Source organism: Pristis pectinata, chromosome 9 (genome assembly GCF_009764475.1).
Source record: "Pristis pectinata isolate sPriPec2 chromosome 9, sPriPec2.1.pri, whole genome shotgun sequence".
NCBI lineage: Eukaryota > Metazoa > Chordata > Chondrichthyes > Rhinopristiformes > Pristidae > Pristis > Pristis pectinata.
The window spans coordinates 13,484,141-13,509,686 of record NC_067413.1 but is presented as its reverse complement, the minus strand read 5'-3'; the positions used below and the strand labels follow the sequence as shown (position 1 = coordinate 13,509,686).

The 25,546-nt window shown below is 40.5% G+C and overlaps 1 protein-coding gene across 1 annotated transcript in view; it reads left to right on the top strand.

The window, feature by feature from the left end:
• Positions 1 to 1,034: 1,034 nt before the first annotated feature.
• The window catches only part of ndufv2 (NADH:ubiquinone oxidoreductase core subunit V2), a 36,936-nt gene continuing 12,424 nt past the window's right edge, over positions 1,035 to 25,546 (top strand). The window contains exons 1-4 of the mRNA XM_052023453.1: positions 1,035 to 1,199; positions 13,465 to 13,533; positions 18,627 to 18,689; positions 21,259 to 21,375. Of these exons, the coding sequence (XP_051879413.1) occupies positions 1,035 to 1,199; positions 13,465 to 13,533; positions 18,627 to 18,689; positions 21,259 to 21,375 (414 nt within the window). The remainder of the gene's footprint in view (positions 1,200 to 13,464; positions 13,534 to 18,626; positions 18,690 to 21,258; positions 21,376 to 25,546) is intronic.

Genomic DNA, 25,546 nt, shown 5'->3' with positions numbered 1-25,546 from the left:
CAACTTCCTAACCCGTACATCTTTGGAATGTGGGAGGAAACAGGAGCACCCGGAGGAAACCCACGCAGACATGGGGAGAAGGTACAAACAGGCAGCAGCGGGAATTGAACCCGGGTCGCTGGCGCTGTAAAGCATTACTCTAACTGCATTCAGCAGCATCAGTGGAATTTGATGACTCTTCATCACAGGCTGGAGAAGTTAGAGAATAAGCATGCTTTAAGTTGCAGAAAAGATGCATTCTATTTACATCTTTGCCAGACAGATACCCTGCACTTGACTAGCTTTCTCAGTCAGCACCAGCACTATTTGTGTTACTCCTACGCTTCACCCTATGGCCAACATTTCCCTTGTGCTTTCCAATCCTCCCTCTTAACTGCCATTTAAAACATGGTTGTTTTTTAATTTTTACTAATTCTGATAGAAGGTCATCACTTGAAATGTTGTCTGTTTCTCTCTCCACAACTGAAGCCTGACCTGCTAAGTGTTTAGAACATTTTCTGTTTTTATTTCAGATGCAGCATTTGTATCTGATAAATGTGCATCCGATAACATGACAATGCACATCAGATGCGGCACCAGTGTATTTGCAATGACACTGCACATCAGATGCAGAACATGCATAAGGGAACGCTACATACTGGCAAATTCCAGACTGCAGGAGTATGTGCCGAGGGATGCATTGAAGCTTGATGTAGCCAATACAAAGACTCTGTGGGGAAGGAACACAGTCTAGGGTCCCACTGGGCATTCAGGGGGTTGAGTCTGGCAGGGGAAGCCCTCAACAGCAGAAAGGGTGTATCCCCCAGGGGGCCATATGAGTGGCCAATGGTGCTATGTACAAAAAAAGTGCTAACAATACCAATGTATAGAACTAGAAACACTGATGTATTGACTAATAATGACACTGATTGTAAAGAGCATTGCAGTGTGTTCTTCTTCTGCATATATTTTATTATAAATATTATTTACTTTTAAAATAAAAAATTGCCCGACATTGCACATCAGATGCTGCACATACACGTTTGCAATGCACGATGCATCCAATGCAGCACAGGCAGCTCAGAGGAACGGGACGGGTGACCCGCTCTGAGTTCGATTGGCAGGGCTGCGCGCCAGGCTGTGCGGCGGCGTCGATGCTGGGATGTCCAGCGGCCGCCATGTTGGTGTCAGCCTCCTCCGCTCCGCCGTCTCCCCACTCGGTAAGGTCGGGCTGTCGGTTGTGGGCTCCCCGCTGCGGAGTGGGTGTTGTTCGGTAACGGGGGTGGGTGGGTAGGGGGGGGGGGTCCGTGGCGCGGATGGGCCCCCGGCCTCAATGTCCTTGACCGGGCCTGACTGCGGGTAATGGCGGTGGGTCGACCTTGGCAGAGAGGGCGGCAGAGCCCCGTCCCGGAGTCCGTCCGCATCCCCCCGTCCCCCTCCCCCCCCTCTCTCCCCCCTCCCCCTCCCCCCTCCCCTCCCCCCCTTCCCCCCCCTTCCCCCCTTCCCTCCCCCCTCCCCCCCCTTCCTCCCCCCTTCCCTCCCCCCCTCCCCCCCTCCTCCCTCCCCTCCCCCCCTCCCCCTCCTCCCTCCTCCCCTCCCCCCTCCTCCCCTCCCCTCCCCCCTCCCCCTCCCTCCCCTCCCCCCCTCCTCCCCTCCCCCCTCCCCTCCCCCCCCTCCCCCCTCCCCCCCCCCCCCCTCCCCTCCCTCCCCTCCCCTCCCCCCCCCTCCCCCCCCTCCCCTCCCCCCCCTCCCCCTCCCCCCCTCCCCTCCCCCCCCTCCCCTCCCCCCCCTCCCCCCCTCCCCTCCCCCCCTCCCCCTCCCCCCCTCCCCTCCCCTCCCCCCCTCCCCCCCTCCCCTCCCCCCCTCCCCCCCCCCTCCCCCCCCTCCCCTCCCCCCCTCCCCCCCCCCTCCCCCCCCCCCCCCCCCCTCCCCCCCCCCTCCCCCCCCCCCTCCCCCCCCCCCCCTCCCCCCCTCCCCCCCCCTCCCCCCCTCCCCTCCCCCCCCCTCCCTCCCCCCCCCCTCCCCCCCCCCTCCCCCCCCGAGGAGGAAATGGCTACTCAGCCCATTGAGCGTATTCTGTTACTTAATAAGATTATGCCTGAGTTGATTGTTATCTCAATTCTGCAGCCCCATCTGCCAGCAGTCATCTTTCACCCCTTTGTTTATAAATATCTAACTGCCTTTTAGATATACAAAGGCTGTACTTCCATCACACTTTGAAGAGAGTTCCCAAGGCTTATCACAGTCCGAGAAGAAATTGCATCTCATCTGTCTTAAGTTCCTGTTCCCCTGTTTTTAACAGTGACCCCTATTCCTCTACAAAATGAGTCATAGAATTGTATATTTCAGAAACAGGCTCTTTGGCCCTCCACATCCATGACAACCATTTTGTCAATCTACATTAATCCTGTTTGCCTGCATTAGGTCCATATCTAACGCCTTGCCTATTCAAGAACCTCTTTGAATGCCTCTTAAACCGGATTGTGCAAAGATTTGATTAATGTGAAGAAATTGTTAAAGTGGAGAGAGACCTGTAGTACGGAGGGATCTGGGTGACCTTGTACATCAACACAGAAAGAATCATTTTGGTGTCAGTCTCAGGGTTTGCTGAATCAGGTTTATTATCACTGACGTATCTCGTGTAATTTGTTGTTTTGTGGCTGCAGTGCAAGACATAAAGACGTAAAAATTACTATAAGTTACAAAAATAAATAAATAGTGCAAATGAGGAATAACAAGGTAGTGTTCATGGACTGTTCAGAAATGCTGGGGAGGGTTGTGCCCATGATGGAGCTGGCTGAGTCTACAACCCTCTGAGGCATCTTTTGATCCTGCACAATGGAGCCTCCATACCAGGCGGTGATGAAACCAGTCAGAATGCTCTCCACTGTACATCTGTGGAAATTTGCAAGAGTCTTTGGTGACATACCAAATCTCCTCAAACTCCTAATGAAGTAGAATGCAGGTACAGCAAATAATTTGTCAAATGGAATGTTGGCCTTTATTGTAAAGGGAATTGAGTAGAAAAATGGGAAAGTCTTATTCCAATTGTATTGGGTGCTGGTCTGGCCAATCCATACAGTTTTAACATTACTTAAAGAGAGATACCTATGTTGAAGGCAGTTCAGAGAAGATTCACTAGGTGGAGTTCTGGGATGAAGGGGTTGACATGAAAGGTTGAGCCTGTACTCAATAGAGTTTAGAAGAATGAAAAGTGATCCTATTGATATGGTATATGCTGAGGGATGTTACCTTTCAAGGGTGAATCTTGGAATAAGGGATCTGTCAATTAAGAGATAAGTATTTATTTTTTTATAATTCTTTACACCAGAGTGCAATGGAGGCTGAATCATTAAAACTGAGATATAGTTTTTGGCCTGTAGTAGACTCAAGGGCTGTGGGAACGAGCAGAAAAATGGAGCTGAGCCCAAGATCTGATCAGCCAGAATCTTTTTGAATGGTGGAGCAGGCTCAAGGGGCCACATGGTGTACTCTTGCTCCTAGTTATTTTCTCACACATGTGCAACTTCAGATTAAATCCAAGCCATTTAATGGTTAGAAAGGGAAATATTTTTCATGCAACTTAGTGGAAATTTGGAACTTGTTGCTCAAAGATTTTGGTTGTGGAGTCAGTTGAAGCTCTCAAGATCAATAGATTTTTATTTGATTTGAGGTCAATCTAATTGAATGGTGGAAAGAGCACTTTGAGTAATAGCAGCCCAACTCCTGTTCTTTTGATGATAGTCCCACCCTAGTGTGCGAGAGGACATTGTGGTTCATTGTGTCAAATGCTAACGAGAAGTTGAAAGGTTGATTCTAATTTCAATTAGAATTGTGTGGGATAAATCCTGATTGGAATATCTTAGGATAGAATTGAAGCAGTCAATTCATGTGATGGGAGTTTCAATGAGAGAAGAATTTAGGTTATTTGAGAAAAGATGTGGCCTGTGGTTTTGAAAGACAGGCAGTTCCGTAGAAGGAACAATTTACTATATTTATCAGCATGATATTTAAATGTAAGATGTTTAGTATGAATGGGATTAAGGGAACGGAGGGGTTGATCTTTATCTTTAATCAGTTTGCTTTGTGTACAGACTTTTGCACCCCCTATATTGTATGTGGAATGGAGCTGCACATTCTTCCTGTTACCTGTTATTTTCTGTGGAGCTTCAGAGGCTAAGGGATGACCTGATAGAAGTGTATAAAATTATGAGAAGCATAGATAGGACCGAATCAGCCTTTTTCTCAGGGTGGAAATGTCAAATACTAGAGGATGTAGATTTAAGTTAAGGGGGGAAAGAGTGGCAGGTGCCTGGATCATGCTGCCAGGGCAGGTGGTAGAAACGTACAACAGAAACATTTAGACAGACATGTAAACAGTCAGGGAGTGGAAGGATATAGACCACGTGCAGGCAGATGTATAGTTTAAATTGGCATTGTGGCCGAAGGGCCTGTTGTTGTGCTGTACTATTCTACAGCTTATAACCAATAACAGATTTGTAATTCCGTAGAGAGCAGAGCTGAATTCAAAGTACAAGAGAGAATTGGAAAAGGAAAGGACAAAGTGCATGACAATATTTCAGAAGAAACCTAACCCTTTTACAAATGTGTACAGTATAAATTGTGAAAGTATAGTAAAGGTAGTGCCATTTAGGGCCCAAAAATGATCATCTTGAGGAACATACTGTGGCTGGTAAACTAATTAAGTATTTTTTTAAACCTGCCTTTATCAAAAATATTTTTTCCTATGTCATAGTGAAGAGCGTCTTAGTGGTGAAATTGAATTGGATAAAAATAAGTGCTGGATTTGTGCCAGTTAGCCTTTCCCCTACTAAATCTAAAGAGATTTGACTTTGACCAATGTTAGTGACAGAAACATTGAAAAATAGAGGTAGGTGTAGGCCTTTCAGCTCCTTTGTGCCTGCTCTACCATTCAAAACAATCGTGGTTGATCCTCTTTCTCACTACCATATTTCCTGTTTCTCCCCATACACTTGATAGCTTTAGTGCCTAAAAGTCTATCTTCTGCTTAAGTATATTCAGAGATCAGGCCTCTCAACACAAAGCTGGAATGGATTGTAGAGAACTCTACAGATTCACCATCCTGTGATTAAAGACATTTCTCCTCATTTCAATCCAAATGTCTTGCCTCATAACCTATGACTGTGATCTCTAGTTCTTACCAGCTCCCCCGTTCGGGGGGAAAAAGCTTCCCTGCATCTGGCCTATCAAGCCCTGTAAGAATTTCAATGAGGCTTTCTAAACTCTAGTGAATACAAGCCTAGTTGACCCAATTTCTACTTGTACAACAATCTTGCCTTGCTAGTTGCCTGGTAAATCCTCATCACACTTCCTCTATGGCAATTAGATTCTTTCTTAGATTAGGAGACTAATACTACATACAATATTTCAGGTATAGTCTCACCAAGGCCCTGTATAATTGTAGTAAGACATTCCTTGCACTGTACTCTAAACCTCTTGCAGTTAAGGCCAACATACCTGAAAGTGGCAACATGAGTGAATAGGGTAATGAAGTACATGTATGGTATGGTATGCTTGCCTTCGTAGGCCAAAGCATTGAGTATAAGAGTTGGGAGGTCATGTTGCAGCTGTGCAAAACATTGGTTAGACCACACTTGAAGTATTGTGTACAATTCTGGTTACCACATGACAGGAAGAACGTGGTAGCAATGGAAAGCATGCAAAAGACAGATGTTGCCTGGACTGGAGGGGTGTAATTATAAGGGGAGATTGGATAGGCTGGGTTCATTCTCACTGGACTTTATAGAGGTTTATAAAACTGAGGTCATAGGATAGTTAGCCTTTTTTCCCAGGCCATCTAGAACCAGAGGGCACAGGTTTAAATTGAAGGGGGAGAAATTTAATCAAGATCTGAGGGGCAAGTTTTTCCACATAGAGGGTGATGGTTATCTGCAGCCAGCTACCAGAGGAGGTGGAAGGGGCAGATACAATTACAATGTTTAAAAGGCATTTGGACAAGTATATGGGTAGGAAAGGAGTAGAGGGATACAGGCCTAATGCAGGCAAATAGGATTTAGTGTATGTGTCATCACGGTTGACATTGTCAACCATAATCCTGACTCACAATCCATTCCAGCTTTGTGTTGCCAGCAAATGTAGAAATATCACATTAAGTTCACTCATCCATGTCATCTGTAGAATTTTGGAAGATGGTGATCATCTGTGCGCGTTGCATAAAGTACCCAACATGTGTAGGCTGCAGTAGACCGACCTTTCTTGTTTTTTTTTATTGACAAAATTAACGTTTTATTTCATCCAGAGTTACAGCCCGTGTCACTGTAATAAGTACATTTTGTGGTAATTTATACAAAATCTTTTTTTAAAAAAACACCGACTGGGACCTCTGATATATTAGTCTTTCTTCATAGGTCCTTGTGTAGGATGCACCTCCCTTAAAAGTGTCCTGAAGCATGTATGCCTGAGCTTTGGTGTGCATTAGTTTGCAACCTCTGTTCGTAGACAGACCTTTGGGTGAAGACCAGCAGGTTTTAGTCAGACCTCATGGCCTCTGACAGAATTGACAGTCTTTCAGATGCAGTAATTAATCATCCCTTTTTTCAATTTCAAAAATAAACTTTATTCATAATAATAAAAAATATATAAAGGAAGAACACAGTGCAAAATGCAAAGGCTTAACATTCATGGTTGTTACATTCAGTAGTATAAAACGTAAGGAGAAAAAAAGCACACAAACAAACATAGCACCATTGCCACTTGTGTGGCTCCCTGAAGTGATACCCCTTCCATTGTTCAAGGAGCTTCTGCGCCCTACTCAACCTCTCCATGTGCAGTAGCGGAAGGAGCCTAGACTGTGGTCCTTCCCCACAGAGCCTTAGCATTGGCTGCACCGAGCTTCAATGCGTCCCTCAGCACGTCCTCCTGCAGCCTGGGCTGTACCAGTCTGCATCCCTGTATACCAGAGAACAGTCCATAAAGCACAGCTGCTGGGGATGCACAGAAACGTCTCTTTCTCTCCAAATCTGCCATCAAGATGGCAAATTGCCATGGCACGAGGGTTCAGAGCATGTTGAAAGTATTGCATCTGCTAAGTGGTCCTGAGCCCCTGGCAAGTATTTGCTACAATCTTTCCCTAACAAAGTGCAAGATTTGTGGAGCTTTGTTTAACCCAATCATGAGCTAATACAACTTAGATTCACTTTCTGCTGGCCAGTTACAGGCTTTTCCTCTGTCTTTTTCCTTACTCGGGCAATGGGGGGGGAGGGTCAAGCTCAATGACACTTGTATCATATATCTGAAACACTGAGTTTTTGATTGGTACTGTAACTAACCCCATTCCCCCATTAAGTTAAATAAACATGGTTGCTATGAGATTTCCACTGGTGGAGGAGCATAGAACCGGTGGGATCACGGTCACAAGACCAATGGATAGGCATTGAAGACTAAGGAAAGGAATTTCATTGCAATGTTGTTTGGAATAACGTCGGGGAGCTCTGGATACTTTAAATATATTCAAGGCTGTGCAATGGATGTTTATGGAGATCGGGCAGAAAGGAGGAATTGAGGTCAATGTTTAGATAAGCAGTGATCTTATTGAATGGCAGAGCAGGCTAGAGGAGCCAAACAGCAGCCTACTGCTATGTCTTACATTCCTGTAAATTGCTACCTTATACCTGTCTACTGAAAGGCATTTCAGGAGATGTTAAAATTACAATCATGTGTCAGAAGAAAACATTCAAAAGGGTTACAAAATAAGTTGCTCAACAAAATGTTAATTATTGTGCAGGAATGCTGCTCTTTTATTAATGAGTTGTGCTTGGGTAACAGTATAATTTCAAAATTTGTAGATGTCACAAGACTCAAGAATACAGTAAACATTTATGAGATTGTAATTGACTTAAGGAGGAGATAAATGGGAAATGAACAGACATACGTCAAATGAAATGTAACCTAGCAAAGTACATAGTAATTTATTTTACCAGGAAGAAAGTAGAGAGGTAATGTAGAGTAAGTAATTAAGCTAAACCTTTATAAAGCAGCTGGAGTAATGTGGAAGTCCAGACCACTTTTTAAAAGCAATCTTAAAGCTGTATGGAGAATGAGAGTGGGAGATTTACTAGAATAGTACCAAGAATGGGGGACTTATACAAAGATTAGAGAAACAGGGTTTGTTCTCCCTTGAGAAAAGAAGGCCTAAAGTCATTAATGGTTTTGATGGAATACACGAGAAAGTGTGTGTCAGTAATTGCCAAAAGAACCAGAGGCAATGTATAGAGAAACATTTTTAGAATTATGTTTTGGAATGCACTGCCTGAAAGGTTGGTGAAAGCAGGCAATGCAGTAACTTTTAAAAGGGAATTAGATAAAGATTTGCAGGGGGAAATTTTGAGGAGCTCTGGGGACTAGTTGGATTCTGTCACAGAGGGGTAGATGGGCACAGATGAGGCAGATGGCCTCTTGTGATATTTTATTCAATAAATGTTGCCAATGGGGAATTGCTTTTAAGAGGCCTGCTATAGCACTGAAATCATTATAAATCAGCTGAGGTCTGTTGATAAAGTCTAATTTTGCATTTGTACCTCCAACATCAGTTTCTTTCTGCAGAAACAGTATCATATTTGAAACAACAACATGCTTGCATGTTTGCTCGTTTGATCGGGCATTGTACATTGTAAGTATTCAGTGAGAAGATTACATTTCACATTTCCTGTAAGGTTCAAATAGACCCATAATAGTGTTACAGATTATACTGGACTTCCAGGTGCTTTCATTGTCTTTGCATCATGTTTTTAGATAAATCACTTTGATGTCATATTCCGCACTTAGTTCCTTACTTCATTTTGGAGCTTCTGCCAGCAGTTTAAGACATCAGAGACATTCTAATAAATCATTTTAAATGCAGCTGGATGAACAATTGATTTAATTAGCTGATGAGAAAGGCAGTTGCTTGAGTTCTATATTGCTTCATGTAGAATCAAGCAACTAACTCCACTAGAATATGAAAGGGGTGGGGGGGGGGGGGTTCAAAGGCTCAATTCCAAAGAGCTCATTTAGCAATGAGATTGAAGGGTTTCTGGCTTGGTTTGGAGTTAGTGGTAGATGCAGTAGTCAAGACTGGAAGGTTGTAATTTTAGCACCACTCTTGGTCTGTTGTATTTAATATTTCTTTACTGTTCAACCTGAAAGGCTGCATGGCAATTTAATGGCTTGAGTTGAGCAGATCTGATTGACAACACCAATATGCAAATTCAACTCCATATTCTGAAGGCTTTATCAACCTGATGACTTTCTCCAACTTTGATTATTAAATGTTTCTGAAGCTAAAGTACTTTTGCAGCAGACTTTGTGGTTGTAAATAATTGTGTAATGCATTTTCAAATGTGGAACAAATGTCCGTCATTGCTAGACTAGACTTAAGTTGCACTTTAAAAATCCTGAAGCTTTCACCTGATGACGGTAGACCATTTTTTGTTGACAGTGGATTTTCAGAAATGCGCTTTTTGAAATTCCAATTCAGGAACCAGTTGTCGCATGCTCAGCATGAACAGCTGTTGGTTGTGGCTGAAGGCCCTGGATTAAAGGATTTAGAAGAGACAACACCCACCCAACCATTGGATTAGGTTTTTATAAATGAAGAAAAATGTTGTTATATTTGCAGATGCATAGTGAAAGAAAGCAACTGAAACTGTACGATGAACACATTTAAATTACATTTGCTGTAAATTAAATTCGAAGTATAGATTAATAGAATAGAATATTGGGTATTATCTGCTGTTAAGCCTTTGTGTTGCATGAATTTTAAAGATTGCAAGTTTTCTTTTGGGACTTACCACTTTATTTTTTGTTCTTTCCTTTTTGTAACTTCGGGATACAGGAGGTTGTTGTGCAAGTTGTTCCCCTTCCTTAATTCACACTTCTGAAAATGGCAACGGCAAATCCACTCGTGGAGGATTTATGCCTGGCCACAATCTTACCTGATGCATTCTCCTGTTCTTGTTTTTATTTTACCATTTGTTATATTTTGTTTAAAAGCAATAAGGCTTAGCAAAGCAACAGCTTCTGCTCGTGATCTTGAAGGAAACTTCCCATAATGATCTCGTGATCTGTCATGTAGATATCCTGTTTCCCAACATTGATTACAATTGGGTGCCGTTCAGGGGTTCAACAAAAGTGATTTCATCAAGCAGAGGAAGTAGCCAGTCATGTTGAAGAATTCTCACAGGAAGCAAAAACAATTATTAACTCTATAAACGTTTTGCAAAATGTGTCATAAAGATTGGAACATAGATAAAAGTAGAATCTGAAATTTCATGAACATCTTTTGGGGGAATTCCAAAGTACCTTGGAACTTTTGGGTCAAAGTTTGAGTAATAATTGTGGTTTCCTGTAGCTTTACATTTTCACTTAGAGTTTATGCAACAAATACAACATTTGTGAGTTTTAAACAGTAAAAATACTTTGTAAATATCTGAAACTCTACCTTCTGAAGAAAAAGATTGCAAAACTCTACACTCTGCAGACAAGCAGGGAGTCACTGACCCAAAAGTGCATGATCCAAAAGTTGCTATCAATTTCACAGAAAGAATAGAGCATGCTGATTGTCTTGCTATGAATAATAACTACAAAATCTGATTCATAGTAGAGCTAACTAATAAAAAGCTAATCTATCAATGAATATAATATGTTGCAGGATTAAGAGTACTCTATTTGTGTATTTTTGAAAATCTCATTGATGGATTACAGGCAGCATTACAAAGCTATTGTTTCATCTGTGATAAACTTAATTACATAGGATTACAAAGGAAATATGGCACACAAACAGGTCATTTGATCCAAAAGGTGCAAACCATCTTTTATGCTCCACATCTCCTCCCATCATTCCTTATCTATCAGTGTAGCCCACTATTCTCCTCTCCCTTGTCCTTGTCCAACCTCCTCTCAAATAAATTTATATTGTCTCAGCAACTCTCTGTGGTAGCAAGTTCCATATTTTCACTACTTTTTAGATGAAGGTGTTGCTTCTGAATTCCCAGTTCTATTTCTTGGTGATTGCCTTATAATAATGGCTTCCGGTTAAGCTTTCCTCCACAAGTGAAAAAACTCATTCTGTTCTTTCTCTTCTAGAGTCTTTATTTTAAATAGCTCTATTAGGTCACCCCTTAGCTGCTTTTCTCCAGAGAAGAGATCCAGTTTGCTCATCCTTCCCTGATATAACAGCCCTGCATTTCTGTAATTAGCCTTGTTAATCTTCTATATGTCCTCTCCAGTGTCTGTATATGTATTTTATTAACATGGCAAGCAGAAACTGTACAGTGTGGTCTGAGGGCCAATACAGTTTTAGCATGATCTCCCTAATTTTTAGTTAAGAACTAAACTGTAGTGCTTGGTTAACTTTTTTAATGGATTTGCTGACTTGTGTTGCAAGTTCTAGTAAATAATGTACTTGTATACTAACATCCCTTTGGTTCCAACCGAGACTCGCATTATCCAAGTGATAAGTGATCTCCTTCTACTTCCTTCCAAAATATCTTACCTTGCCTGCGTCTGTGTTGAACGCAATTTGCCCCCCACCATCAATATCTTGGGTGCCACCATTGACCAAAAACTCAACTGGATCAGCCACATAAATACCACAGCTACAAGAACACATGAGCAGTTGGGTATATTGTAGTGAATGACTCGCTTCTTGACCTCACAAGATCTTTCCACCATCTATAAGGCACAAATCAGGAGCATGATGGACTACTCTCCACTAACCTGGAAGGGTGCAACACCAGCAACTCTCAAGAAGCATTACACCAACTTGCACAAAGCAGCCTGCTTGATTGGCACTCCATTAACAACTGTAAACATTAATTTCCTCCCACCATCTGCACACGATGGCTACAGTGTTCACCAATTATTGATATTGGTTTATTATTGTCACATGTACCGAGATACAGTGAAGAGCTTTTGTTTTGCCTGCCATCCAGACAGATCGTGCCATACATAATTGCATCAAGGTATTTAAAAACAAAATGCAGAATATAGTGTTGCAGTTACAGAGAAAGGAATAGAAGCATCAGGAATTCATTTGCCACCTCCACCCCCCCCCCCCCCCCCCCCGGCATTCAGTTATATATCATGGCTAATCCTCAATGCACGCATACACACAAGTATGTTACCACCAGATACTGTATGCCTTATCAAAGGCCTCTGAAAGTCTGAATACAACACATCATCTGGTTCACAATTGCCTATTCTGTTGGTTACAACCTCAAAAACCCAGCAGATTTATCCAATGTGATTTCTCTTTTGTAAGTACTTTAAATTTGGCAACATTCTATCCTTTTTCCTTTGATCTACTGGCTGTCCCTGGGTGACAAACAGGTTCCACTTTTACAGATGTCCATTTTGTTCATGAGTAGGAAAATGGACTAAAATCACTCAATACGGTAACCATACCTCCACAGTGCTATAATGAATAGCATCAAACGCACATGACTGATAAGAAAGAACGATCTCTAAAAGTGGGGAGAGAGAGAGAGGGGAAACTAGGTCTGCTGTTGGTAGGAACAAACGTGTATATGTATGTTGGACTTTTGAATTTAATAGTATTATGGGAGCTTGCTTGTATGTGGGGATGTCCATAAGTTGGGTGTTCATATGTTTTTAACTCATAATAACCACAGCTGCCTTAGATGGATATATATTGTAAACTCAGTAATTATTCTTTAAAAGTTAGCTATTGCTTGATTTCTGTTATAGCTTTCAATATAATCTCCCAGTCCACTATGGCCAAGTCATTCTCCTTGCCTTCATAATTTGCCTTATTCAGATTTAAGATTGTAGTTCCAGGTTTTCACTTTCAATTTTTACACTCCATTATATTGTAATCATTGTTCTGTAAAGGCCCTGTAACTACAAAATACAACATAATGATCTTACACATGCCATTAATTCACCATTTATGCTTCTATTGCTTGTTTGGATTGCCCTCTATGTGCAGATTAATATCCCCCATGATTATTGCCCTTGTCACATGTACCTCAAATATTTTGCTTTGTGTTAATGCTTTGCATCACCATTACTACTGTTTGAGGCCTATAATCAACTCCCACCAAAGTTAACTAAAAATAGAAAATGCTAGAAAAATTGCTTAGGTAGTGTCTGTGGAAAGGGAATCCAAGTTAACATTTCAAGTCCAGCATTTTGTTTTTATTTCAGTTTTCCGGCACCTGTAGTTCTTCCCCCACTAATGTTATCTGCCCTTGTTGTTCCTTAGCTTCACCCATCTAATTGTTGAATGTTCACTTGTTAAGTGTTAATCATAAATGCTCTGTGTAATTGTAAAACAATGAAAAAATAACATGTTTAGATATCTTTGTGATGCCTCTAATTCACTGCTGTTTGTGTCAATAAGTTGGTCATTAGCTTTAAATCAACCTATATCAAATGATCCTGACAGTCACCTAAGAATTTCACCTTTTCATTTTCACATTTTAGGTAAGACAGATCCGCTATGTACAAAGGACAGCACAATGTGCAGGAGGAAGTGGTGCAGCTTCATTTGTGGTAAGTAATTGGTGCACAATATAGAACGTGCACACATAATTTGAAGTCTTGACAAATGTAGTTGGTGTACTTTTCAGGTGGATTAACTTGGTGCAGTAGTTATTCTCTTTCAATACTGGGCCATTACTTGAATCTAGAGATTTAGATTTAACTTGCTCAAGATCCTTACAAATAGAAAGTAAAACTTTCTTTAGGCTCAACCCCTATTTGGGTAGAAAATAAGATATCCAAGACCAATATTAGATGCAATTGGCACTAAACTAGGAACATTGAGCACTACATCACATAACAACCAGTGTTTTTAGGTTTACAAATATGTTGAAGTAGAATCACATAAATCTTATGTCATTGCAATGTTGTTCCAGAAATAACCAGACAATTACTATTATAATTTGTTTTGAAAAATGTAGCAAATGTTACCCCTTCCCATCTCTTGGTATTGTAGAAACAGCTAATGGTAACTAAAAAAGATTCACTACTAACACATTGATGGAGATAAATACCACTAATTAAGTCAATGAGAGGAAAATTAATCTATGATTGAAATCACAAATTTGACTTTCCACTCATCGTTTTGCAAAGTTGCTTGTTTATTAAATACTGTATAACTTGTTTTGCAATGTCTGCCTTGTGGTTCAATCTAACAGATATAGAGCACATTTACTGATAGCCTTTATTAAAATGTCAAGTTTAACAAATCTATAGTGTTTAAATTGTCACTGGGGAAACCATTTAATTACTTTTAGTTACAAGTCATTTGAGTCAGAGTCATACACTAGGGAAACAGGCCATTCGGCCCACCAGGTCCATGCCAACCAGTGGACCCACATCCATATTAATCTCATCTAGGTTTTTCAGTTTGCTTTTGTACTTTGCAGTAGTGTTAGCAATTAATGAAAAATTGAGATAAGTATTTTGGCTTTCATATACAGAGTAGTCATTTTGTATTTCTTATTTCTTCATGGAATGGAGGTGTCTTTGGCAAGGAAAGCATTTATTGGCCTTGAAGGTAGTAGTGACCTAAGCCCCTAAACTGCTGCAGTTTGTATAAAGAAGATACTCCTACAGTCCTGGAACTCCCTGCCAAGTTACCAGAGCTGAAACTGGTTATCTGTGGGTTGTGCATTAGTTTGACTCTCGGGGTGTTTCTGAAATTGACGTGTCATTACATAGAAATGCAACAGATGGAAATGAATTATTACTATCTAATCGAAGTCTGCAACATTGTAATCTGAAAATCATTACTCCACAGCTAGTATAAAAAATTTTTTTTCCCCAAAATATTTCTTTATTCATAAAATTTTCAAGCCATTCATAGCAACAAATTTTTAATTAACATTTTTAAACATTGTCAAGTGTTAAATGAATATGGATATATGATTAAAATCGTTGAAATATCACACTTAAAATTTGGTTTTAAAACATTCACTTAAGGAAATTATAATATACATAAAGGTACTCCTTTGAACAAGTTTAAGCAGCGTTTATGATTTAAAACGTCATAGAATACTGTTTTAGACCTCAAAGATTTTTAGCAATAAATAGCTTGAATTCACATCAGTCCAGCTTGACTGGTGTAGAAGGCTACACAACGTACTCTGTAAAGTCGTGGCAGATCACTTGACAGCAACTGGGGATTTCTGCATTAAGTTATGTTTGAGTGTAAATCACAAAAGGTACATGAAGGCAAATACTGGGCCAATAAAACATTTCAAAGCAAAAATACTCAGCCATCAGGAAGCTACACAGCAAGGGTTGGGATGGTGAGAATGCATTTTGAGAAGACTTTTGATCAAGTGAAGGCAAATTAAAAAGTTGAGAGAGAGACGTTTAGGGAAAATGTCGGCCAAGAAAAAACAATGCAAGAAACTGGATTCTGCATTTAAATCCTGCTCCACCATTTAATCTTTCTCCTGAACTCCCACTCTCCCACCCAATTGCCCAGGATTCCAAAAGTCATTTTTTTCACAACTTGATAGGCCAAATGTCCCCTTCTGTGCCAACTCTAATCTCATTAATTCCATTCCACAGCTGATTTCCCTGAAACCCATTTCTCCTCACATTCCTATAAACTCTACACTGATTCTTCTACTACTTACCTATATTAGGGAGTAGTTTACATAACAAATTAACCTATGTTGGATTCGACTATTTTAATTAGCTTTTTTTTTAAACATGTATAGTATTTAATACACCTCAAGTGGCTGCACAAGGAATGGCCACTTCCTGGCTTATTAGTTCGTCCATTATGTGTTTTCTCATTGGTTGGTTTGGCCACAGGTATCTAATAGGTTTCTTAATTGGACTATTGTTAGCTAAGGAGTACCTCTTATCTCAGGTATAAAAGTTGTCGCTTTTTGTTAATCAACTCTCTTGCTCTCTTCTCCACCCTCCAACCCCCCGCCTCGCCCCACCCTACCTCATCTTTAGTTCCTTTCTGCACATCTCCTAGTAGTAAAGCTGGTGCCATGTGCTCTGCAGAAGTTTTAAACTTTTACAATAAAGCTTTGTGAAGCACCAAATTGTTTTCACCTCATTCCTGGACTACTGAAAGAACCTGTGGTTTCGAAAATAACCGGATCCGACACCTACCAATCAGCACACAGAGTCATAGAGTACTACAGCACAGAAGCAGGCCCTTCACCCATTTAGCCCACGCTGACCTGATCTTCTGCCTAATCCCATCTACCTACAGCTGGACCATATCACTCCAAACCCCTCCCATCCACGTACCTATCCAAACTTCTCTTAAATATTACATTTCCACGTTCCACACTCGCACCATCCTCTGAGTGAAGAAGTTTCCCCTCAGATCCCCCTTATATATTTCACGTTTCACCCTAAACCCACGTCCTCTAGTTCTAGTCTCACTCAACCTTATGGGAAAAAGTCTATGCATTCACCCCATCTATACCACTTATAATTTTGTATTCTTCTATTACATCTCCCCTTATTCTCCTGCACTCCAGGGAATAAAATCCTAACCTATTCAACCTTTCCCTATAACTCAGTCCTCAATTCCTGGCAACATCCTTGTATATTTTCTCTGCACTCTTTCAAGCTTTTTGATATTTTTCCTGTGGGTAGGTGACCAGAACTGCACACAATACTCCAGATTTGTCCTCACCAACATCTTGTACAACTTCAACATAACATCCCAACTCCTGTACTCAATGCCCTAATTTACGAAGGCCAAAGTACCAAAAGCTCTCTTTATGACGCTATCTACCTGTGAAGCCACTTTCAAGGAATTATGGATCTGTATTCCCAGGTTCCTTTGTTCTACCACATACCTCAAGAGCCCTACCATTCACTGTGTAAGTCTTACCCTGGTTTGTCCTCCCAAAGTGCATCACCTCACACTTGTCTGCATTAAATTCCATCTGCTATTTTTCAGCCCATTTTCCCAGCTGGTCAAGATCACGCTGCAAGATTTGATAGCCTTCATCACTGTCCACTATACCCCCAATCTTGGTGTCATCCGCAAACTTGCTGATCCTGTTTACCACATTATCACCTAAGTGATTTATATAGATGATAAACAACAAGACCCAGCACCAATCCCTGCGGCACACCACTAGTCACAGGCCTCCAGATAGAGAGACAACATCTTCGGGCTTTTTAATGACCATGCTTCCACAGCTTTCAGGTGGAGAATTCCAGTGAAAAAATTACTCTTTAATGTCCAACCCACTTTCCCCCACCCCAATGTAGCTGTTAATTCCACCTCCACAAGTTATAGACTCCTACAAGGGAACTTCGTACTGCCGAGCCCCTTCAAAATGTATTACAAATTTCAATGTTGCTAAAGACGGGACTGGAGAAGAGATGTGATGAGGCTGAAGCAGTTTTCAGAAGTAGAAGGTCAAGGATTTTGGAAACCTCTGCATTGTGACAGGAGATAATGAATGTTGATGAGGGGTGGTTTGGGAATATGTGTGGCAGTCTGGCCGACATTGCAAATTACACGACAGAGCTTGGGTTTGCAAAGACATCATTAAAGTAATTGAGTACAAAGATGAATAAAGCTCAAACATCTCTGCAGTGGTGTGGGCAGTATTGGAATAGAAATATTTTTATGAAAAACGTTGATCTCGTTAGTGCCCAAGATGTGGGGTTTACAGTTCTGTAAACTAAAGTTCCATTTCCTTCAGTTCAAAAATCAAGAAGCAAATCTTGCTAGGTTAAGCAGCAGGGCCATACAATGTTGATAAAGACTGGTTTTGTGCCAGCTGTTGTCCACATCTGACCTACGGATGATGCACCAAGTGACATGTAGAGATTGAGAGAAAAATGGGTGCTATTTAGGGGCTAACAAGCTGTAGAAGAACGGCTGGCTTTACTAGAAAAGCTATGAATGGAACAAAGCTACAGCAGTGATTCAGAAGGCAGGAAGAGGACAACCAGTAAAACAAAAGGTAGCTCAATGTTCAGAGTTACAGGGGATATCCTTAATTTAATACAGTCTGTTGCCATTCTCAATCCGAGCAGTGGTGGGAGGAGCCTCAATGTGGCTTTTCCCCAATCATTGGAATGGTTGCTTCATAATTCAGTGCATCCCTCAGCCTGTAGTCTTGGACCATGGAATGTGCCAGTCCTGTGTTTTTGGGCATCTTTTACCAATTTGATAATCTTCCAGCAGCAATCAGTGTTCTTTTCACTTTGTCCTTGGGAGCGGTCTGTAGAGCACAGACTCACTTGTTATGAAAATATTATGCCTTTCATTAGCATAATCACTGTATTACCTTGTTCTCCAAGTTCATCTCCTTCATCAGACTTGCCTGCTGCCCTTGCATGTTTCATTGTATGTTGTCAAAGTATTTTGTTTAACTAATTGGATGTTGAGCCATCTTGATAAATGATATTACTTTAGCTGGATTTCAGAAAAGGGGGAAGGGGGAAACTCTTGTTACACAGATTGCCTGGTCTTTGTGGGGATCTTTGAAATTAGTGGAAAGCATTGGCAAAGGCCATTGGCTGCAAACTTCTGGCATAAAATGTTAATTAGCCCCATAAATGTACAAACTCCCATTTGTGGTGAAAAGCACTGCTTTCCCTAATCAGCTTTTATTTAAAATCTGTTTTCCTTTAAGCATAGGGATACACCTGAGAACAATCAAGAAACATCATTTGATTTCACACCAGAAAATTACAAGGTAAGAAAACTGTAGCATTTGTAACTTTTGAGTTTCTGCTTTGGATATCTCAGGAAATAATTTTGTGAAATTCAGTGAGAGGTGTGCATTGGTAAAATTGTTTTATGATGTAAAGACTGACTTTGCAACTCATGGATATGATGTTAGACCAAGGCTTTTCCTCAGACGATGACATTTAGATCTTTTATTTGGTGTAAAAAGGGAGGAGGAAAATGAAACAGAACAACTTCAGAGAGGTGAAATGATTCTATGCCATTGGAAATTATGTATATTATTAGAAAGTATTCCCTTTTGCATTTTGAAAATGGGGAAATGAGCACTTCGTATGACAGATTTTACATTTTAAGTTCAACCTTGGCTTTGTTTAAAGCAAATATTGAGAAATCACCCATGCTTTATTAACACAAATCTTTGGTAACTAATGGATAACAAACTTCAATATCAGCCACTACTGTTTGGAAATTAGGAGGGTCTTTGTTAGTGCTCTTGTCATAACAGTATTGCCTGCATTTGAAAATATTTAGCTGACCAATAGTACATTTTGCTGCACAGTACATTATGAATATCACTAAATGAAAAATAAACAGTCATTTTGTGGAGTGGAATTGGTGTTATCATATTTGCTTAATCTAAAACCACTTCTGATTCCCCTCCTTGTCCTCTTTCTATTGGATGAAGTGCTTTGAGCCATATTGAAATCAAGAATTTTTCCTTTCAAGAAAGTCCTTCTGGTAAGGTAATTCCATTCTTGTCGGAAGGGAGGTCCAGTCTTTGGACATAGTGATGGTGATGTCCATGTCAGGATGGTGTATAATTTAGGCAGATTTACAGGTAATTGTTCCATGGGTTTTTTGCACTAATCTCTCTTGGTATTAGAAGTTACTGGTCTAAGAGTTGGTGGCTGGTTAGCCTAGGGGAACACACTGCTGGTGATAGAGGTGGGTACATGTAGTATTAGTCAACTCAGCTGGGCTGCCTTGATCTGGATAGCTTTGAACTTCATTCAGCCTGGTTAATGGAGAATACGCTATCAAATTCTTGACATGCTTTGCAGGTAGTGAACAGGGTTTGTGGTATCAGGAGACAAGTCACTTACTACAGCATACCTAGCCTAAGATATGCTCTTGTGAACCACTAGTGGCTATTCCAAATGAGTTTCTGGACACCAATGATTGCTCTGCTCCCCCTCCACCCCTTTCCAAGCACTTCTGTAGCATGAATGTTACTTACCACATTAGCTCATTATTTGTCTAGGTGTGCTACATTATGCTTGGACTGCTGCACTCCATCTGGAGTGGAGTTGATCTATAGGACCACTGGGAAACTGTTCAACTTTTGTCGTCTCTACTCCAGAACCAATCTCTCCCAGACCATTCATCAAATTACAGTATCCAGGTGATGCTTGCTTACATTGATACATGGAGGCAGAGGTATAAATGATCAAGAGCTGTTGTGGATGAAAAGGATTTATTGTACATTTAAAACATTTGGAAATTCAAAACGTCCTCTGTTAGTGTGTTCATGGTACAAGAATCAAGATCCTGGAAAAATTTGAATCTCCACATCTCAAGAGCCACCTCTTGGCAACACTAGAGATCAGTGACGAAATCCACCACTGCCTCCCATGTGCTAGCTCAGCCTTCAGCTGACTGAGGAAAATAATATTCTGAGACAGAGGCTAAGGCTTCAACCATAGCACAAAACTAATAGTCTACCTACCTATAGTCCTCTTATATTTTAGGGTAATTTTACAACCAAGAGTGGACATCTCATAGCACTGGAGAAATAACACCATCTCAAAGTCAAATCAGATTAATTGGCAGGGTAAAATAAAGTCAATACTCACTCCCAATGCCAAAGTTCTGATCATGTTCATCCAACTCCACTGGGCAGGCCACATGTTGAGCAACAAATTCTCTAAACAAGCACTCTAGTTCAAGCTCCATCGGGGTTAACGACTACAAAAAGACAAAATACTTCCGAGGACCTTCTCAAAAAGCCTCTTGGTAAAATGTAACGTCCTTACTGACTGCTCAGTAAAGGAGGAGCATTCGAGAAGACACTTGGCCAGAGACACTGATAGAAACATTCCAAGACCGTGTGGAAATAGCAAAAGAAACACTTAACATCCCAAACTGCCTATTTGTGACAGGGTCTGTACATCCCACTTAGCTCCTGAGCCACCTCTGAACCAACAGAACTTTAGTGGAATTGAGTCATTCTCAGCCCTGAGTAATTGACTAAGTCAGCAGCATCATTTATACAGGTAATTGTTGAATGAAATTGAACTATGCAACCTTCATTACCTTAAATGGAGTTCTATAAATGCAAGTAGTTCCTTTCTCCCTTCAATGCTCTAGCTAAATTTCTAAGCTCAGTAGTGCAGAGGTGATGGCATATTTTATCATTCTATTAGGTACAATGTGAAACAGTTATGGTTTCTATATAATTTAGTGTGCATGTTCATTTTTCTCCAGACTCTTTCTTTGGAGATGTGTAAATGTTTGTAATTTGAGTTATGGTTAACAAAACACAAACTTACTTTTCATTTTTATGTTCATTGTTGCAGCGAATAGAGGTTATTCTTAATAGTTATCCAGAAGGACATAAATCAGCTGCTGTAATCCCAGTGCTGGATCTGGCACAGAGACAAAATGGTTGGCTGCCCCTCTCAGCAATGAACAAGGTAAATTAAATGTGATCAAAAGGTTGTGGTTGAATAAATGCTAAATGATGTGGTTTTAAAATACATTTTCTTTCCTCTTCACACAGTGTTTCACATGTTAAAGCCTCCTGTACCACAGGTTGGGCAAGTGCCTTGTAGTTAGAACTCTGCTGTTGTTGTTTTGGTCCCCATCAGTTAGAACTTTACAAAAATGTTGTGGGATGAATCCTTCAGTTTTCAACTATCTCTTTGCATGGAAGTGTCTCATTTCCTGGTTAGGCATTAAGTCATCATTGTTAGGAAGTTGCAATGGCAAATCTGCTGACACTTTCCCCACCCCCAAACATCCCAACTTGAATATATACAACCATTTTTTTCTGCAGAATCATGAATTTGCCCATCATTCGCTATCATTAGAAGTATCATCACAAGGGGTGCAGTAGTTTAAGAGGATTGCTCACTATCACAGCTGCTTCAGGGGAGTTTGAAATGCAGTGACCCACATTCTTAAATTAAAAGCATTATTAGTCTGGTGGATAGTCTTGGGTGTTTAACTTCACTAAAAACTAAATTCACAAGCTGTGAATTAAGCATTTCAATGGGTTCATAATTCCATTATAGAAATAAAATTAGAGCTTCTGTGGAACAAGTGTGAATAAGATAAATAGAGTCAGTTGTACAGCACAGAAAACGGGCCCTGTAGCCCACCACATTGATCTTTTTGCCCATCTGCACTAATCCTATTTACCCACATTAGGTCTGTATTCTTCTATGCCTTGCCTATTCAAGTGTCTGTTCAAATACCTTTTAAACTTGGCAATTGTATCTGATTCTACCACCTTCACTGATAGTGAGATCCAGATATCAACCTCCTTTTTAAAACAAACTTTGCCTTAAAATTCCTTCCTCTCACCTTAAACCTATGACCTCCTGTTTTTGATAACTCTAGCATGAGAGGAAGATTCTGACTATCTACCCAATCTATGCCTCATCAAAAAAGCATCCTTCCTCTGCCCTCTGCCTCCTCTCACCAAGCCAATTTTGGATTCAATTAGTCAGCTCACCTTCTATCCCATGTGCCTTTAACCCTCTGGACCTGCCTACAGGACCTTATCAAATGCTTTACTAAAGTCCACATAGATAACATCTACTGCCCTGCCTGTTAGCTCCTTTAAAAAAACTAGTGAGACAGTATTTCCCCCATCAAGGCCACACTGACTGTCCCCAATCATCCCCTGCTATTCCTAATATACATAACTCCTATCCCTTAGGATTTTCTTCAATAATTTGGAGAAAAAAGTGACAAGGCTGACCTGCCTGTAGTAACCTGGCTTTGAACTGCTTCTCTTAAATAAAGGAACAACATTTGCTATCCGCTGGTCTTCTGGCACCTTGCCCATGGCTAACAAAGTTGCAAAAATCTGTTACAGCCTCAGCTATCTCCTCCCTTGCTTTCCACAGCAACCTGGGATAGACCTCAACAGGCCCTGCATATTTTTCAACCGTTATGCATCCCATAACATCTAACATCTCCTCCTGCTCCAGAATATCCATGTATCCCTCCCTGAACTCACTATCTTCCATGTCCTTCTCCTTGGGGAATACAGATGTAAAGTATTCATTTTGGATGTTGCCTTGCTTGTTGCCTGGCACATAAAGGGAGTCCTATTTCTTTGTCTACCCCTTTCCTCCTGATATGTATTTAATGTCTTGGGATTCTCAATCTTACTTGCAAAGGATATTTCATGACTTTTTTCCCCTCATGATTTCTTTCTTAAATTCTCTGCTACACAGACTATATTGCCCAAAAGACTCCCTTAATTCCAGTTGCTTTTACCTACCTTATGCTTCCTGTATTTTTCCCCCCCAGATCAAACCTTCAATATCCCTAAATCTTGTTACCTTTGTCTTTCACCCTTACTGAAACATGCTGGCCCTGAACTCTAACTCATCTTAAAAAGATTCTCACTTGTCAGCTGTCAATTTACCTGTAAGCATCTGCTCTCAAACTGTTTTTGCCAGCTCCTCTTATGCTGTTGAAATCAGCCTTCCCTCAGTTCAAGATCTTGGACCAAACTTATTCCTTTCTCTAACTACCAGAAAATTACAGAATTATGTTCAACAAAATCTCTCTCCATTTTTTATACTTTGTTCACAATTATGTTCATTTTAAATACAAGTTGATAAGGGATTATGGACAAAAATAATCCCATTCTATTAATTGGGGGGCCTTAAAATTGTTCAATGTTGCACCTAGATTGGGTTGTATTATCAGAACTGAGCGAGTGCCAAACTTAGTAAATGCCAATGTGCATGAACGTTGTAATTCTTACCATCTGCACGTTCTTTCTTGTTCATCATTTTTATTTGGTTATGCAGCCTCCTTATTACCTTTTCTAAGAAAACTACGTTTTTTTTATATGTATGTGTATATATATATATGGTAAAGTGCCTCCTTAAATGGTAAATTACAGCAGAGACTAAATTAATCACCTTGTAGAATTACTAAGAAATAAGCTTAGTTTTGGGAACACTATGTATAAGGCATTGTTGTCAGCCATCTGTTGTGTTGCAGCACTTCAAATCTAGTCAGGCATATTGTTGGTCCTCTGATACAGCAAAATGCATCTGTTATTTTGACCTACAAGTTTGATGTTGACAGAGACCCAGTTATGAAGGAAAATTGCAAGGCGGTTGGAGTTTAGAAGTAGGGAAGTATTGTTACAATTATACAGGGTGTTGGCAAGGCAATACCTGGGATTTCTATGCATGGTCTATTTAAAGGAAGAATATACAAGCATTGGATGTAGTCCAAAAGAGATTTGCTGGGCTAATTCCTGGGATGGGAGGGTTGTCCTATCACAAGCAGCTGAAAAAAATTTGGATCTGTATTCTTTGGAGTTGGAACAATGAAGGATGATCTTATTGAAACGTAGAAGATCCCAAGGGGTCAAAATATACATTGAGTGTTTCTACTGGTGGGAGACTCTCTAACAAGAGGACATTGTTACAAGGGGATGGTCATTTAAAACTGAGGTGCTTGGGAATTTTCTGAGGATGGGGGATCTCTGGAATTCTCTATCCTGCAGGGTTGTGGAAGCTGGATCATTGGGGGTATTTAAAGAGAAAGTAGGTAATCTTTTGAAATACTGGGGAATTGAAAGCTATGGGGAAAACTGACATAGAACAGGAGTTGAGGCCTGGGGTGGATCAGCTGTGATAATAATATTGAATAGCTTTGCAGGCTCGAGGGGCCACGTGCTCAGGGAAACAACATTTTTTATTTCTTAACAACAGTGCTTATTTTCACGTGCTCGGGGAAACAAAATTTGCTAAAATAAGCAACACATAATGGGGCTAATAGTAAAAATGCTAAACATTTACAGCTTTTGTCATCTGATTCTCAAACAAGTAGATTTTTTGATGGCTAAACATGGTTTAAATCCTTAAACACACACAACTATATATACAGTTGCAGTTTCTTGCTGACCTGTTTTAAGCTTTTCCATATAAGGTTCAGTTGGTTCATATTAGCTTTTCCCATCTGAACTGAATGCAGTTATTTGCAGCATTAACCCTTTACCATCACCCATAGTTTTGGAATGCCCCAGAGGTGCAGGGAAAGTAGTAAAATCTCACCAGGTAAAAGGCAGCCATTTAGCTTATTGTGCTAGTGTCAGCTCTTTAAAGGAGCTTTGCAATTAGTACCAACCCCCTGCTCTTTCCACATTGACCTGAAAATATTTCCCTGTTTAAATTAGAGTTGAATTTGCTCCCACTGCCCCAGGCTGCACATTCCAGATCATAAATTGCTTTCGCATCTTCTTGTTCTCAATTCATTTACCAATTATCTTAAATATTTTCAAATTATTAGACAATGATAGAGATAATTTCTCTTCCTTTATCAAAATCTTTCATTGTTAGAACACTTCAGTTTAATCTCTCCTTAATCTTCTGTGCTCTAAAGAAGAATCTCATCTTCACTAAGGTCCTCAAATAACTGTTCTGTTGCAGTTCCAAAGTCTTTACATCCTTTCTAAAGTGTTGAGACCAGATTTGGGCACAATACAATAGTTGAAGCCTAACCAGTGATTTATAGAAGTTTAGATTAACTTCCTTGATTTGTATATTGCCCTTGTATCCTCATTTTTACAAAAATTTATGGAAAAATTTCTGACTTTAACAGGAACTA